This window comes from Protomyctophum parallelum, assembly GCF_964188405.1.
Source record: "Protomyctophum parallelum genome assembly, chromosome: 16".
NCBI classification, from domain to species: domain Eukaryota; kingdom Metazoa; phylum Chordata; class Actinopteri; order Myctophiformes; family Myctophidae; genus Protomyctophum; species Protomyctophum parallelum.
This window is the reverse complement of record NC_139711.1, coordinates 32,699,449-32,713,681: the sequence shown is the minus strand read 5'-3', so window position 1 is coordinate 32,713,681 and position 14,233 is coordinate 32,699,449. Positions and strand designations below refer to the sequence as shown.

The 14,233-nt window shown below is 41.9% G+C and overlaps 1 protein-coding gene across 1 annotated transcript in view; it reads right to left on the bottom strand.

Moving 5' to 3' along the window:
* chrnb5b (cholinergic receptor, nicotinic, beta 5b) overlaps positions 1-3,030 on the bottom strand; it is a 70,328-nt gene extending 67,298 nt beyond the window's left edge. Inside the window, exon 1 of the mRNA XM_083786587.1 lies at positions 2,444-3,030. Within this exon, the coding sequence (XP_083642713.1) occupies positions 2,444-2,495 (52 nt within the window). The 5' untranslated portion in view covers positions 2,496-3,030. The remainder of the gene's footprint in view (positions 1-2,443) is intronic.
* Positions 3,031-14,233: the final 11,203 nt, after the last annotated feature.

Below are 14,233 nucleotides of genomic sequence, written 5' to 3'. Positions count from 1 at the left end.
TTAACTTGACAGTCAAATAAGTGAGGCTCAAATGTTCCTAAGTACATTTCTAGTGCTAACCACTTAAGGACTATTTCAAAAATAGCGAAAATGATTATATTTGCAAACATTTTTAAGCAATTGCATGTCCTAAAGAGAGACGCCAGGTTGAACGTGGTTAAGACGTTTTCTAGCATTGCTGTTGTGAGTCACTGAAGGAAATGTCAGTCACTCAAATTAATGCCACAAGAAAAAATCTAGGAAACAAAGGAAGGAAAAGTAGAAGAATTGGACTTGAGCCTCGCTCCCTATACATGCAATAAACATAAATGACACTGGTGCAAAGTCATTGAACCTATAAGCCTGCCTTATTTTATGTAGGAATAAAAACTAAATAAAGATTATGTAAATTGTAAATGTTGACTATCATTCTAAAAAAGGAAGGGGTGCTGATTTGATTTAGTCAGTGAGACAATTATTTTGGTCTTTCAAGACTCAAAATGGGTAAATATAGGGCCTACATAAATGAAATGTCATAATTTGAACTAGCAGGAAGCATTTTCAGTTTAGATAACAAATTTCCACATATATGCAAGTTTTTCAGACACACACATAGAATATGATCCTAAATGTACACAAATATTATTGAGATTACCTGCTTCCTAGTAGCTTGCATGGCAAAGGTTTATCATTTTTACAATTGGCATACAGTGTGCTTAAAGGTATATTCAGTGATTTCACTCAAAAAACCTTAGGTTTCGTTTTTGGCTGTGGGACCCAGCCTTTCGTCCAATCAGGATAGAGAGTAAAAAACGAAACCTAAGGTTTTTTGACCCCCAGGGGTTAACTGGGGACAGGGAGGAACTCCTTATATGGTCAGCACACTCTATAGTAGGGAGGATTATCACAACAAAACAAAAAAATAAGTGATATTTGAATTAAGTGAAATCACTGAATATACCTTTAAAGGGTGCTTGAGTCCTTAATGGCTAATTGTAACTACTCTCCATCTGTTAAAACCAGAATCTATTAAACCCTGTTTGGAGGAATTGCTGATCACCAGTGGTGTCACACACAAGAGCTGTCCACGGTCCTGTAATGGGATCTTACCTGCAGTAAATCAAAGGCCCAACTCATTACCATAGTCGTTACCATAGTTGTACACCCACAGTCAGTGGAACAGGGAACCATTAATTGAATACTATACATCCCATTCCCAGCTGATTGTTTATTTCAGTTTTTGATTAGATGTGACAAGAAATGTACAACTATAAGTGGTAATGACTAATGACTAATGAGTTGGGCCTGTGATTTACTGCAGGTAAGATCCCATTTCAGGATCCGTGGACAGCTCCTGCACGCATGTGACTCCCGCCCAGTCAGTGCTCAAAAACTGCATTCTGATGCACATACCGTAGTTACAGTAAGAGCCAAACCTTCAAATGCACTGACAGTTGCCTGGCTCAGATGACCAGATCTAATTTCAGCACCCTGGACAGTTCACCACAAACGAAAACATAATATAAAGTCCCCATTCCAGAATTTTCTTCAAATTAAAATGTTTGCTAATGATTTACAATAGTCCAGTGAACATGGATAATCAGAAGCCATCCACTATATAATCCCCTATTAGTATCATCATTAGCCTTGGCCTAAATTGACACGGATTGTGGGACATTACGCATATAGCCTATAGTGTATCTTAGGTCAAAGCACATGCTGTGTATAGCATATCTCATATACAATTATGAAATTTAGCTAATCAGGCCGATTTAAATGCCATTGTGCGTCGTCAATAGTCACACTATCTTTTAGTGCTTAATGGACCTTGTAAAAGATACACAGCCAAGCAACTGGTTAATGAAAACTTATGTAGGCTTATTCTGTATTCACTACTTAACAGCAATGGATTTTGTTTTCGAACGGCATGGGGGAATGTAGGCCTATGCTAAAAAAAAAGACAATAGGCCTACATGCAGCCCCTTCAAATATATCACACAGCCATACGGATATAGTGCCCACTGCGTAATCACCGCGTGGTTTTGTTGTGCAGAAGTGAGCATGTAGTTAATTGAGGCGTGCTGAAAATCACGTGTTAACACCATGTTAACACAGTCTGACGCACAGAAATGTGCACTATACTTTCCCACTGGCTCGTCCGTTATACTGTGATATTCAACGAATGACAGAAATGTGTTTAAACATGTCAAAAGAAATAATAACACCGGCACCATTATGGCATATTGATCCAACTGGGAACAGCATGATCAGCATTCATCTATCATCTTGAAATAGACTTCCCACAATAGACTTGGACATGGTTAGAAGAACCCAGCATCACAGACAGCCAACTTACAACACGGAGAGTGCGTCCTTTATCAAGCATACCAACAACATTCCTATAGCCTATCCGGTCCCTCGTGGGGCCGGTGTATGATGTATCTGAGGGACGTATATTACTCACTTGCCACGGTGAGAACCAGAAGAGCGAGCGCTGCTTTCACCGGGGCTGCCATCGCTTCCTCCCTCCAGTGCGACGACACGCACCAAAACCAAACTTGCAGATTGTAGGAGTGTGCCCGCCTCGGTGTTGAAATAAAGAAAGTAGGCTATAATAAAAGACCGTGGATAAAAAAAAGACTGGCTTACGGTGTCATTTTTAAAGCTTTTTGAGTTAACTGGCGAGAAGTGACGCTTTGAGGCTTCGAAGCGCGTCTAGAGAGAGTGTGGGCAGAGACCATAGACTGTAAAAAGGCAGAGACACGGAGGCTGCTGCTCTCTGTCAGGACGCGTCCGAGTGGTGGGCTCCGCGTCGACCGGGTCCCCCCGCTACCAATGCAACTGTGGTAGCGCACAGTCCCACAGTCAAACTAACTCTTGAGCGTTAATCTAAACAATATTTTTCTCCAACAAAATAATATGTGGGTTGGATTGGAAAGAGAGCTTCTGTGGTAGGGAAACGACAATCCTGTTCGTCCATGCTGAACAGTAGGCTACTTCCATTCTTTTGATGAAATGTTCAAATAGTAGGCTAATACGCCAGTCCTCCCATCGCCCATGTCCGCCGAGTGCGTTTCCTGCCGGGTGGTGGTTTCGCTCTCTATCGTTTTGATCGCAGGAGTTGACAATTTGTGACAACAAACAGGAAGCTATTACAGTTCAAATCCCCCAGGAGTGCCTTTCAGACTAAACAGACCGCATTTCGCCCTTCGTGCAAGATCAAATTTTACAATCTAGGCTATTTAGTTTTCACTTCAAATAACTCATAATGTTCACAGGCAAGCATTTTAGCTAAAACCCAAGAGCAATCTTTACTATTAATTTTTAAGCTTCATAATCGGCCACCACTGGCTATAGCCTAATCCATAGGCGTAATTATACTAAAACTGGCCTATATGCTCTATGTGACTTTAATCTCAGAAGGTCACTGTGTCTGATATGGAAGAGCTGCATGGGTGTGGATGTGCCATAAGGATTATAGGCCTACCTATAGGCCCTGACTGACTCAAAGAAATAGAATAGAATAGACTAGAATAGTAGAATAGTCCCCACTCCTTTGGGGTGTTTTTTGTCACATTATAGTATGAAAATACTGTAGGTGAAATTCATCCTCTGCTTTTTACCCATCCCAACTAGTAGCAGTGCAGCCATTCTGGCACTGAGGAGCAATTTGGGGTTAAGAGTCTTGGTTAAAGGACCACTTCATCACTTTTCAACCTATCTTCATATAATTGGTCCTCACTCCTCTCTAGTAATAATCATGATAAAATAGCAGGTAACATTTTTTTCTACTCGGTCTGCATGCGTCTCATAGGAGGGCAGTAGGCAGTTCAGAAATGCGTCCATGCAGTGACATCATCGATGGGGAATCCAAGCTAATAGAAACTGCAGGCTTTCTATTCCTGAAAAGTTGCAATGCGAAAATGGAAGCCATAATACAAATTTAAATATATATAGGCCTATATGTTTTTATCTGGTTTATCTGGTCTTGCTCAGGGACACACATCGACACATTGCTGACCTGGCCTGGAATCGTACCTGGGACATTATTTAACACCAAATAGCACCACCAGGGTCAGTCAGCCCAAGCCTATAGGGGTAATGCAGGCTGCATGACAGCCACTTATTCTTCCACATTAGTCCTTACAAGCTTCTCCACTAACCATGGACTATTTCTGGACTATCAAACTCTGTAGAAGCCATACGCAGTAGTGGCAGAGTGAAATAGGTCAGCACAATGAGATGAGAACAGCGCCGGGCATTTCACTCCCCGGCATAAACACAGCGATATGGCCAGGCGGCCTCAGCTGGTAACCAGGGGCTGCATAACTATTACAGAGGGAGGGGGATTATGTAATTAACTCATCCTGAACTTAATTATGCGGCCACGCTTTGAACAGCCTGCACACTTCTATGTGGTCCAAGTCAAGACACCCACTGACTAACCCAGAAATCCCTTTAGACGGATGTAGGTAGGTGGACGGGAAGAGCGTGAAGAGGGCGAGAGGACGAGGAAGGACAAAGAAGCAGAACAAAATGTGTTACACATAAAACTCCAGCGAACTGCTGCACAAAATGGACAAAAAATTAAATAAAGAATGAAAGAAAAGTGAAATGCAAATAAATAATAGAAGGAGGAGAATCTGGGAGAGAGAAATTGAGGCCAAGGTCGAAGTTCTCTTTATTTGTCTCCCATCGGAAAAGAACTATAGGACTAAAAGCACAATACACAGTACAAAAGACATAAACAAAATCTAACAATAGACGGTGTAAAATACATGTGCAAATATTATTTTAGAAGGACAGGGAAAACCTTGTCACATGTCATAGATTTAAAGTTAGATGCAGAGGATTTAAGTGGACTGATGGTTTTCAGAAACCCAAACCCCCATGATGTGCAGGAGGTCTATGAGAACCAGGGGCCATCCTGCTCAAAGTGTCAAATGATGGGAGCCCCATCTGCTCAGTCAGGGAAACCCCATCTGGCTGATCCTGCACTCCGGAACCCTAAAGGGTTAGATGCAGTTGACATTACCGTACTTTGAGGCTGGGATATGCAGGGTAACACGTGTATACGATTACACAGTGTAATAACAATCTAGTCCTGTAAAGTGGATGTGGATGGTTATTTGCGACCAGAGAGGCTTTGTTATACACTGAAATGATCACTGTTGATTTAACTCAGTGTAAACTGAGAACACTGGTTCTCAAAATGGGGTCTGAGGGTCCTTGGAAGATCCTATAGCACAGGGGTTCTCAACCCGTGGGTCGCAACCCCTCTGGGGGTCGTCAAATTATTTTGGGGGTTCCCCAAATTATTATTTAGTTTTTTGCAACTGAATGGCTGGAAAATGAAGAGTTTACTTCATGATATATTTTCTCTATTATTAAGGTTATTTTTGCAGTTAGTTTGTAGAGGGTATGCGCATGCATAAAGTGAATGGCAGATTGAGTGGCATTACTGTGTACTACCTGCATTGTCACTGGCTGCCTAAACCTTTCATCCCATATCTGCAAGTCACTCACAGCTATGATGCCATGCAGATCATATTACTATACCCATCCCTAAGCATCATACCTACACCTCAGTAACATACAGTTACAGTAGCATTCCACCTCCCTGTTGCCCTTCTGTCTATCATGACCATTATCTCTGGATGCTAAAAGCAAACAGAGAAGACCCAGAGGGAATGCAAATCAAATCAGAGCTACTTAGAGTTCAGTGTGGACTCAACCAACCTGGTCAATGAGACAACACACAGCAAACAACCACTCAAAAGCAGCAGGTGTATTAAACGCATGCACGCGCACGCGCGCGCACACACACACACACACACACACACACACACACACACACACACACACACACACACACACACACACACAAGCCCTATTGAGAAACCTGAATAAGTCTCAGAATTCTATAATGATGCTGCTGTCTAACCCCAGCCTCAGTGTGTATAGTACTCAGACTCAAGTGTACAATGAAATCAAGCAAATGTTGTACCCAAAATAAAATCATCCAGCCATCCATCTGATGAAGTGAAGTGGCCAATCCCTCACTGTATCAGCATCAGCAATATCATGAACTCATATTACTTGGGGACAGTTGCATTACCAAATGACAGGCTAAGATGGAGCTTTCCTAATTCCTGACTGGTTGCCTGGCTGTCACAGCCGCTCTCTGCTCCAGTGCACGATAATCAGTCCAATTGGTTTCATTTCATCCTCGGGCGGTTACTGATACTCGCTTTCTTTTCATCCCTATAACTTAATTTACTGTCATCCCTTTGTTTCTCTTACTCATAATCTTGTGTATCCTTATTGTCATTTTGTGATATTCACCATTATCCTATGACGTATGTATTTTTAGCCCTGCTAACAGTAGGGCTGTAAAGATGGCTACAGCCTGCAGCATACTACAAAAGATGCTGAACTCTTTCAGCTTGGTCAGGGCTTCCTGAACTGAGGAAAGTTTCTCAAGCGTTAAAGCTATATTAGGGTCCAGGTGAGGTACCACCTCTACATCATTTAGCTGGGGACCACCTGCATGGAACCCCATCAACATCAAGGACCACTGGTGGTCCCCGGACCACTGGTTGAAAACCACTGGTATTGTCCATCTCAACATAAAGCCTGTCATGTCATCTGGGGGACCAGCAGATTCAATGCTGAACATAATCCAGCTGTGGCAATAACATGACAGGCAGAGGCTGCCCACAGCATTATACAACATGTACTGGAAATGCAATATGACAGCGTGACGCATTCCAGCATGTTCCATCACACAGTCACGTTACTCATAACTCGGAACGCCCAAGGAGACTACAGACTCAGTATCTATAGAGCTGCAGAAATGGACAGTGGTGGAAAAAGTACTCACTTAAGTAAAATTATCGATACTGCAATGTAGAGTCTGGAATTAATTGTTTTGTTGAGTAAAAGTACAAAGCTATTGGTATAAAAATATACTCAGAGTACCAAAAGTACAAAGTACTCATTATCCAGAATGTCCCATATCACAAGTTTTCAAATGCATAAAATGTATAAGAAATCTTATGAAGATCACGACACTGACCTCATCTAACCCTGGATAGCCATACATCATCATCACCTAGACCTGCATACTGTATATGGAGCCGACCAGCAACTCTACATCTGACCTCAATCCTCAAACCCTTAGATCTCCATATGGAGCTGACCTGTTCTGACATTCCATATGTTGATCCTCCCCACCTGTCCTTCTATTCCTCTTCGATGTCTTCCTATTGATACCTGTCCATTCAAACTCCCGCCCCAAAGTTATTAGTGCAGCCAGCAAAAACTAGAGTTCTCAACAGGCCCGAATGTAGGCACGGCCCTACCTGCATGGGCCCTAACTGGGGCCTAACTGGGCTGGCCCCAGGCCCTACCTGGCCTTATTAACACATTTTACGCCCTACCCGGCCCGAAAACGTGAAAAAATAATAATCTGACCTGTTGTTTCAGCGCGTCCTCGGGTGGAAATTAACATAAGATGCTCACACAGCATTACTGTCAGAGTTTACAGCGCTTTTCCATTGGTAAATGTACAGGTGCAGCCTTTTATCTATATCTGTAGGGAATGACGTGTTCTTGACTATGGGATGTGGAATAGAAACACACACCAGATTCTAAATGAACAAGGTTCTCCTTTATCACGAGATATAGCCATTGGTTCACTAGCATACTGTACATGCACATACCTGGCTAGTTAAGCACATTAGCTGATGCCTTGGTTTCAGGTGTAGCACATAATATACCGTTCTACATGTTTAGGTAATCTTATACATTGTTATGATGGATTCTCATTCATTTAGAATACAATGTGCCATCGTTGCCTTTTCCTGGAAGAACCTCTCATCCAGCAGAACATTACTGTATTTAGGGGGTATTAAACAACACTGGATTAGCACAGCTGGTTCAGTCTACTGCTCGATGGGTTACTCACTCATGGATAATTGACTTAAACGGACGATGAGTGGATTCAGTTGGTCTGAAGCAACATTTTCACCTTACATTTGCTATGCCTGAATTATAAATTAGGTTAATGGGAGAATTGGCAACAGCTGAGACCTACAGTACAATAGTCAAAACAATGTTGGAGTGGGCCTTGGCAGACCAAATACAGTGGTTTCTGTACTATATTTAAATTGCGTACCATGAAAATACCCAAACTGTTGATTATGCAGTAAAAACAGAAACTATCTAGGCTTAAGTAACAACAAGCAAATATGCTAAATACTGGAAATGCATGTACAATATTACCTTTAAGTGCTATAATTCTTGTAGCAAATAAATAATTATGAGCAAATAAACTGGCTTCAACTGGCTTCCAAGATCACTTGATTTACACTATGCAGCCTTTTGGGAGCCTTCTAGTCAGTGGTGCATATTGACTATAGTACTGATCACATAGGTTGAACTTTGCTTGAACCTACATGGAATAAAACAAAAAGGTGACTGAATTATCTGGAGCAGAACATACGGTACATTATTTCACACATGAGCCCTGTCGTATAGGTCAACAACGTAGAATGAAACGGTTTCAACTGTACTCGAAGTGATGGTAAAAGAGTATCATAGTAGACTTGGTTTGTAGTGAACTGTGGATAGATACACAGTGCCTGTAAACGGCCCATGAAATGGCCACCTCTTTGTGACACAACTACAAATATCATTACTGGTGGGCAGAGCATATTGTTGCTAAATGAGTCAAAGAACAGAATTAATTATGTGTTAGACGTGCATGTCATAGTTTGCTAATCGACAGAGTTTTAACATTTTCTGGATGTAAAAAGAAATGCCCAATCTTTAAGGTCTATGCCACCAGAAGTAATAGGATGTCATTATAGTATTGGTTGAAATTAATACTGTTAATATAATATACAATATAACCAGAGTGTCAAGGCAGACAGGGAACCCAGATGCAGACAAAGACAAAGGAAATGGTATGCTTATGCTAAAAATACAGAGTATTTATTTACTCAAACACAAGGGAGGCCTAAAGCTCTCAAGCCAAAAGGCACGGTTAACTTCAAGTCTCTGCTTAACATCCTCCTCCTAGAAGAACTATAGGCAAGGTCCTCAAAGGTTGGAGCTGCGTGGGGACTCGGGAGGTACGTGGTCAGGCTAGCAGGTGGAGGAGATCAATGCCGGTCCGGAAACAGGTTCTCAATGTAACTGAACAAGTACAGACTACGCACAGCACAGATGTGCACTGGCTGTAGGTTAGGCCTACTATTATCACGGAGCACTGTGGGCAGTGACAGCCAGGTATTTGGGTCAGATGGAGACCAGCCAGGTAATTGCCAGAAAAACATCTCACCGAATGTGGAATGCAGCTCCAACCAGCTAATAAATAAAGAAATAGAAGTGTCAGACACATTTTTCATTTCAACTTGACTTCAACCAACAGTTTATTACTTAGCCTTTAGATATTTGGAGAACTTGCAACAGATGGCCACGCTCCAAGTGTGAAAGTAAACATCCTATACATCGTCCTTGGTTGACTCGCTTGTTGCAAATAGGAAAGAAAGGAAGGAAGAAAGTGGACAGACACCCCCCCCCCCCCCCCCCCTCCAACCCCAGTCCACAAGAGGACAAGAAACCCACACAATCGATCAGAGATCAATAACTCATTGCATGGGGAGATGGTTGGAAAATTCAGAACCCACATCAGAGAAAGATGTGAAATTATTTCCTTGTGTGTGTGTGTGTGTGTGTGTGTGTGTGTGTGTGTGTGTGTGTGTGTGTGTGTGTGTGTGTGTGTGTGTGTGTGTGTGTGTGTGTGTGTGTGTGTGTGTGTGTGTGTTTGAGAGAGATAGTGAGAGAGAGACTAGGTTCTGTTTGTCGTGCATGTTATTGTTATGCCATGAATGAAATAAATAATCTTGATGTTGTGTGGCAAATAATAATGGCTTTGATCATCTACAAAGTACTAGTCTTTGGCTCGTGTCTGCTATTGTATACATTATTTGGCGTTCTCTAAGCTTGCTTGAAATCATGCTGTTCCATGCTGATCTATTGGCACCCATCTATCTGTGTTGTCCTTGTTCTCTTGAATCTCTTCTTCCCTGTCTCTCCATATATTGTGTCAGTTCTCCTGTCATTCCTCCAGTTATTTGCAACATCAATTAATCCAATCAATCTTGGCCTAGTCTGTACCGATGGATTATCTTGCTTGCTTGTTATGTGTCAGCTGTATTTAATGTTTCTAGTTAAGTTTCTGGTATTCAGTTAAAAGTACCAGTCTGCCTGTACTACACAATACACATGCCTAGTTACGTCATGCAGTATTCATATAGGATTAAGCCTTGCCTAACCTAGTCCAGGGCTTCTCAAACTTGTCCATGCTGCCAAGAATCCCAAAATAGCCATAGCCTCTGGCCCTGCTATTGTGAAATGGCAAAGAAAAGCAACGCATTGTGAGAATATATCATGTCATTATGTCATTATATGAATATAATGACATGTTCAAAATATGGATGCCAGATTGAAAGTGGTTAAACTGGTACAACAAAGCCTGGACGCTGACGTGGCGGACAAGGCACCTGCCACTTGCAGCCTGTTGCGGGTTTGATTCTGCGTGTCAGTCACTCCCCATCTCTCTCTCCCAGTCAGCCTACTGTCCTATAAAGGCATTGAAGCCCAACAATAAATCTTAAAAAAAAGAAAATGTGTACAACAATCATAAATAAATTGATGACACAATGTGTGTGTACTGTGTGTGTGTGTGTGTGTGTGTGTGTGTGTGTGTGTGTGTGTGTGTGTGTGTGTGTGTGTGTGTGTGTGTGTGTGTGTGTGCATACATGCCTGTCTGTGTGTGCAGAGGATTATAAGGCCATTGGCATCATTGCCAGGATGTCTTGTTTACTCAAAACGGGATCAAACGGGCCAATTATCCAGGGAGTAAACAGCTTCAAGGCACATCATGGACCTGAATGTCAGCACAATAAGACAACATTTGCTGTGAGCAAGACACGCGCAGAGACGCTAACAACTACAGTATGTGTACTGTACTGTATAGTTGTGTTTGTTATGACACATCCCTGTCTCCTGGAGAGGGAATATAAACTTCTGGGATAAATTAGAGGTTTAGTATTCATGTATTAATGAAGAAAATACCAGAGGCAGGCCTGTGAAGAAAATAACACACTGTTACATGATCTACACACAGAACCTAAATACAGCAAGTCCAGACTATAGTTTACACAGTTTTCACAACATCTACATTTGATATTATCATACAGTACAGTATTTATTTGAGGTATTTTATGTCATTTTGTTGGTGTTTGCATAATACACATAAGATTCAACAAAATGCTGAGCTGTCATCCCAGACAGTGCAGCTCATTGATAATGTATTAGTTATGGTCATAAACAGAGACTGACAGGGTGAAACACAAACACGTGCATGTACAATATGTTTGCGTGTGTGTGTGTGTGTGTGTGTGTGTGTGTGTGTGTGTGCGCGCGTGTGTATGCGTGCATTCCACCAGCTTTTTTTACAGATCTCCTCAGTCAGCTCATCATAAATAGCTCCAGCACTCACACATACAGGACTGCAGGTGTGTTCGCAAGCATGCGCACACACACACACACACACACACACACACACACACACACACACACACAATATGATTGTGTGCAGATGAGAGGTGACATGTGAGGTTGGTCCTCATGCTATTTTGTCTCAGGGCCTTTAACACACCTGCTACCTCTTTTCTGTTTACACCCCTCTCATCCTGCCTCTGCGTCTGTGTGTCTATGTGTCTGTGAGTAACTTAACTATGTGTGTGTGTGTGTGTGTGTGTGTGTGTGTGTGAGAGAGAGTTTGTGTGTGTGTGTGTGTGTGTGTGTGTTCACCCCTTCAGAATGAATCAACATTTTAGCTATGCATCAACATGTATTTTGTACAGCTGATCCATGCAGGGCCTTACAGAAAAAAAGAACATTGTTCATAAAATTGGAAAGATATTATACATTACATTTTACTTTTCATGGTATTTTGTCGAACTTGCCATTTGTCTCAGCCAGTTTCATTGATCTTTATGTGAGACTTTACTATTCTTATATAGTTCTGTTCTTAATTAATGCACTACATTGATTTTGTCTATCATCACCGAGTATAAATATACTTTTGCCAGCCTCATTCTTACAAATGTTGCCTCAAACGAGCAAAAATAAAAAGTTAAACATTATTTCAATGACTATATGTTTGTCCACATACATACTATAGGCTATCTTACCAGACCAAATAGCATGGCATTGGCAAAGATTGAGCAGCCAGCTGGCATAAGAGACCCATTTGTCTGCAAAATAAGACAAAACTGCCGGTGGCCATGGGGGCTTTAAAGAGATAACCTGGGGAGATGAACAGTGGACATGATGATTATATTACAGTTGTATTAAATCACACAAAACACATTGATATATAGCCCTTTTTCACTGGTGTGTGTGTGTGTGTGTGTGTGTGTGTGTGTGTTAAGACCGTATGCTGCAGCTAGCAGTACAGGCACTGGGGCTCCAAAGTAGCCTGCTGACAGCACGTACAGCGGTTCCAGTCCCAATCCCGACGGCCTTTGTTGCATGTCATTCCCCATCCCTCTCCCCATTTCCTGTCAACCTACTATCCTGTCCAAATACCATGAAACACTGAAAAACCTGCAAATACAGTTGACAAATTAAAATCAGTAACATCAATTCTCCGTTGTGCAACGTGAATGAGGTTGGAATGAATAATTCATATAAATATTTTTGGGAGAAATGAATGGGTTTTCCCTATATTGCTGCTGCTACTACTATTTGTCTACTACTATATACTATATGCGGGCGGCAGTGGTTCAGGGGTAGAGTGGCCGGTAGAGTGGCCAAATGGGAACCATCCCAGTTCGATCCTGGTGTTGGTGTTGAAGTGTCTTTGAGCAAGACTATGAACCCCTAATTGATCCCAATGTAGAGGTTTGTGAATTGCATGGTTTCCTCCACCATTGGTGTATTGGTGATGTAATGCACAATCTATGTAAAGCACTTTGGATTAGTGCTATATAAATGCACCATACTATATAACTGATGCTGAAGTATAACACTAGGGTTTGATCTTGGTAACATCGTCTTAAGTTAACACAACTGTAACAAGCCAGTAGCCAAGCCTCAGCTTTTGTTCTATGTAAGAACAGTGGCTCCAAAGAAAAAAGGTTGGGAACCACTGATCTGGAGAACATCAACAGTGACCTACCACAGCACTTGCCGTTCCGTTAGTGTTAATCTCTACCCCACTACTAATATGGAAGTGATAGGCCTACTTAACAGCGACTTCCAAGGGAGCGGTAACTTGTAAAATACTGCCATCTAGTGGTGGCAGATGTTAATATGCAAATTAAATTAAATTGCAAGAATAATGGCTACATAGACGTGAAAAAGAAGTTATCAATGCCTGCAGTGTTCGGTATAAAGCCTGTGAAAGTTGGTTGGCTGGAATACTGTAACTTGAAAAGATTATTTTCACCGCGTCCTCCTTGGTATAGTCTCACAACTATGATAAATTAAGTAAAACAGGACTCATGAGTGTCCGAGAATCATTTAACCAGTTTGTTGACCGGGGTCCCCCACGGGTCTATATCCTTTTTTCCCCATCTACACCCATCTCTTTGCCAAAACAACTCAAGTTCAGCTATATTTTTGCAAAATGTTCACCTAATTTTGCCAAATGACAGTTTTTCAGTTATTTTTAATTCCCCACACTGCTTGTCTCCTTCACCTACTGATTGATCAGCTGGTAGTGAGTGAACAGGAACTTCACCGCAGAACGCCTTTACATATTCGTTTTAGGTGATAACGTATAACCTAACTGGAGTATGTACAGTATGAGCCTGAAGACCTCCCTACAGTTCTACTCCTCAGTTCAACATCGACAAACACACTGGCTTGGCAAGCCATGGTGGAGGAACAGGTTCTCTCATGAAGCTCCCTTCCCCGCCCAATGCGACCATCTCAGCCAATAAAAGGCCAAGTCTTTCCCAGCTATCCTGGGAAAACAACTATATAGTGACCTGTAGGTAACTGGTGAAGCAACAGATTGCCCTAATCCATGGAGGACGCCCAGCCAAGCCGAAACGCCCAGCGGAGGATTCAATCCCAGTCTGCACGGTGGTAGACAGGACATTTTACCCTGTGCAACCAAAGTGTTCTAAATAAAACAAATAAAGGCTTTTTTCACTGAACTGGAGCAGAG